Source organism: Pteropus alecto, unplaced genomic scaffold, assembly GCF_000325575.1.
Source record: "Pteropus alecto unplaced genomic scaffold, ASM32557v1 scaffold326, whole genome shotgun sequence".
Classification (NCBI taxonomy): domain Eukaryota; kingdom Metazoa; phylum Chordata; class Mammalia; order Chiroptera; family Pteropodidae; genus Pteropus; species Pteropus alecto.
In genome coordinates this window covers 1,148,323-1,150,003 of record NW_006438873.1, presented here as the reverse complement: position 1 = coordinate 1,150,003, position 1,681 = coordinate 1,148,323, and the positions used below count along the sequence as shown (strand labels likewise).

General features: G+C 65.0%; 1 protein-coding gene across 4 annotated transcripts in view; it reads left to right on the top strand.

The window, feature by feature from the left end:
- CCDC106 (coiled-coil domain containing 106) overlaps positions 1-1,681 on the top strand; it is a 4,050-nt gene continuing 2,369 nt past the window's right edge. The window contains exons 1-5 of one of the 4 annotated variants that reach the window (XM_025049623.1): positions 118-248; positions 606-688; positions 898-973; positions 1,127-1,234; positions 1,327-1,503. In XM_025049623.1, coding sequence (XP_024905391.1) covers positions 943-973; positions 1,127-1,234; positions 1,327-1,503 — 316 coding nt within the window. In that variant the 5' untranslated portion in view covers positions 118-248; positions 606-688; positions 898-942. Of the gene's footprint in view, positions 249-605; positions 689-897; positions 974-1,126; positions 1,235-1,326; positions 1,504-1,681 lie in introns of those variants that run through there. The other 3 variants (XM_015592554.2, XM_015592552.2, XM_025049624.1) reach the window with 3 other exon arrangements.

The following is a 1,681-nucleotide window of genomic DNA, read 5'->3' as shown; positions in this document are numbered from 1 at the left end:
GCTGCAAGGGGCCATCGCGCAAGTGCGGCCCCGGCTTCCGCCGCACAAGGCAGACCTCGCTTGGGGCCCGGACTACCGGAGAAGGCGCGCCGACCATCGGACCGGGCGAGTGTCCCTGCCCGCCCCGCCGGCCGGTGGGTGGGCGCTTCCCTCTGCTCCCCGCGACACTTTGCAGACGCTCCCCGGCACCGGACATGGGCGCCGCCGCTGCGGCCGTCGGTCCCCGGGCCGGATTCCGCGCGCGGGTGGTGAGCGCGGGGCCCCGGCCCCTCTGACCCCCAGCACCTGCAGGCGGCGGCCGCCATCTATACCCGCGGCCTAGCTCATCTCCCGCTGGGACCCCTTGACACCATCACTCCTCCTCCCACCATCGGACAAAGGGCGGGGGCAGGGTGGGGGGGCAGCCCCACGCGTGACCTTTCCCTGCACTGCGCACGCGCCCAGCCCCCCCACCACGGGGAGGAGACATATTTACTCATGCGAGTGCGGGGGAAGGGCGTGAGGGTGCCCATGGGTGCAGGAGGCACCGCGCATGGGCCAGACCCTCACCTCATGCCTGGAAGTTGGGGCAGTCTCCCAACGCACCTCTCACTTTTGGCCCCGAGGTGACCTGTGACGAGGGTCCAGCCCATTCAGGACAGGATGTCTCTTGGTGGATCCTACGGGAGCCCAGCTTCTCCTTCCCTCGGTACATATGTAGGAGTGCAAGGGTTTGGACGCCCAGGTCTTCTCCCCCAGTCGTGAGGGTTCTGGGTCCCCCCCACTCCTCTCCATCAGATCCAGGAGTCCCGGCCTTCAGCACCTCCTCTCTCAGTCCTGGGGAGTTGGCCGCACCTCCCAGGGTGTCCCTTGGAGTCCATCTGTGTCCCTCCATCTGTGGCTGCTCTTTCTGTCCAGTGCCTCTGAGGCGGTCGGTTGCCTGGGCCCGCCGGAGGCTGCGCCATGAATGACCGAAACAGTCGGAGAAGGACACGTGAGGAAGCTGGGACCCTGCCCCACCCTTAGTCCCATGGCCACTCTGCCGATCCCTGCTCTTTCCTCCCTGGGGGTTCTGCTGCGGTTGGGTGCTGGTCCGTGGGGTTCAAGGATGTCCCCGGGCTGACCTTGCCTTTGCTCTCCTCTCCAGTGAAGAAGGATGATGAGGCCTTTGAGATCGCCATCCCCTTCGATGAGGCGCCCCACCTAGACCCCCAGCTCTTTTACCGTCTCAGCCCCACTCAGGGAAACTTTGAGGGTGAGCTGAGGCTTGCCAGGAGGGACTTGAGTCAGCTGGGGTGCAGGGCCTTTGGAGTCTGGGGTGTGACGAGGGTCCCCTGCTGTCCCTAGAGTCTCCGGAGGCTGCATCCCCGACAGTAGCCCTGATGAACGGCGTCAGGGCTCAGCTGCACATGGCCTTGGAGAGGAACTCCTGGCTGCAGAAGCGCATTGAGGACCTGGAAGAGGAAAGGGACTTCTTGAGGTGTCAGCTGGACAAATTCATATCCTCTGCGCGCATGGATGCAGGTGAGGGTGCCCCATGAGGTGGCCCCCTCTCTGACCCACTCCTGGGCCCTGGCACCCAGCTCTGGCCCTACTTGAGAACACAGGACCCTTCTTACCCACATATTCATCTTTTGGTGGCTTGGTGGGGACCTGGCCTCTTTACCCTCTGCTAGTCCCCTGGTATCCCCAGGACCTCAGG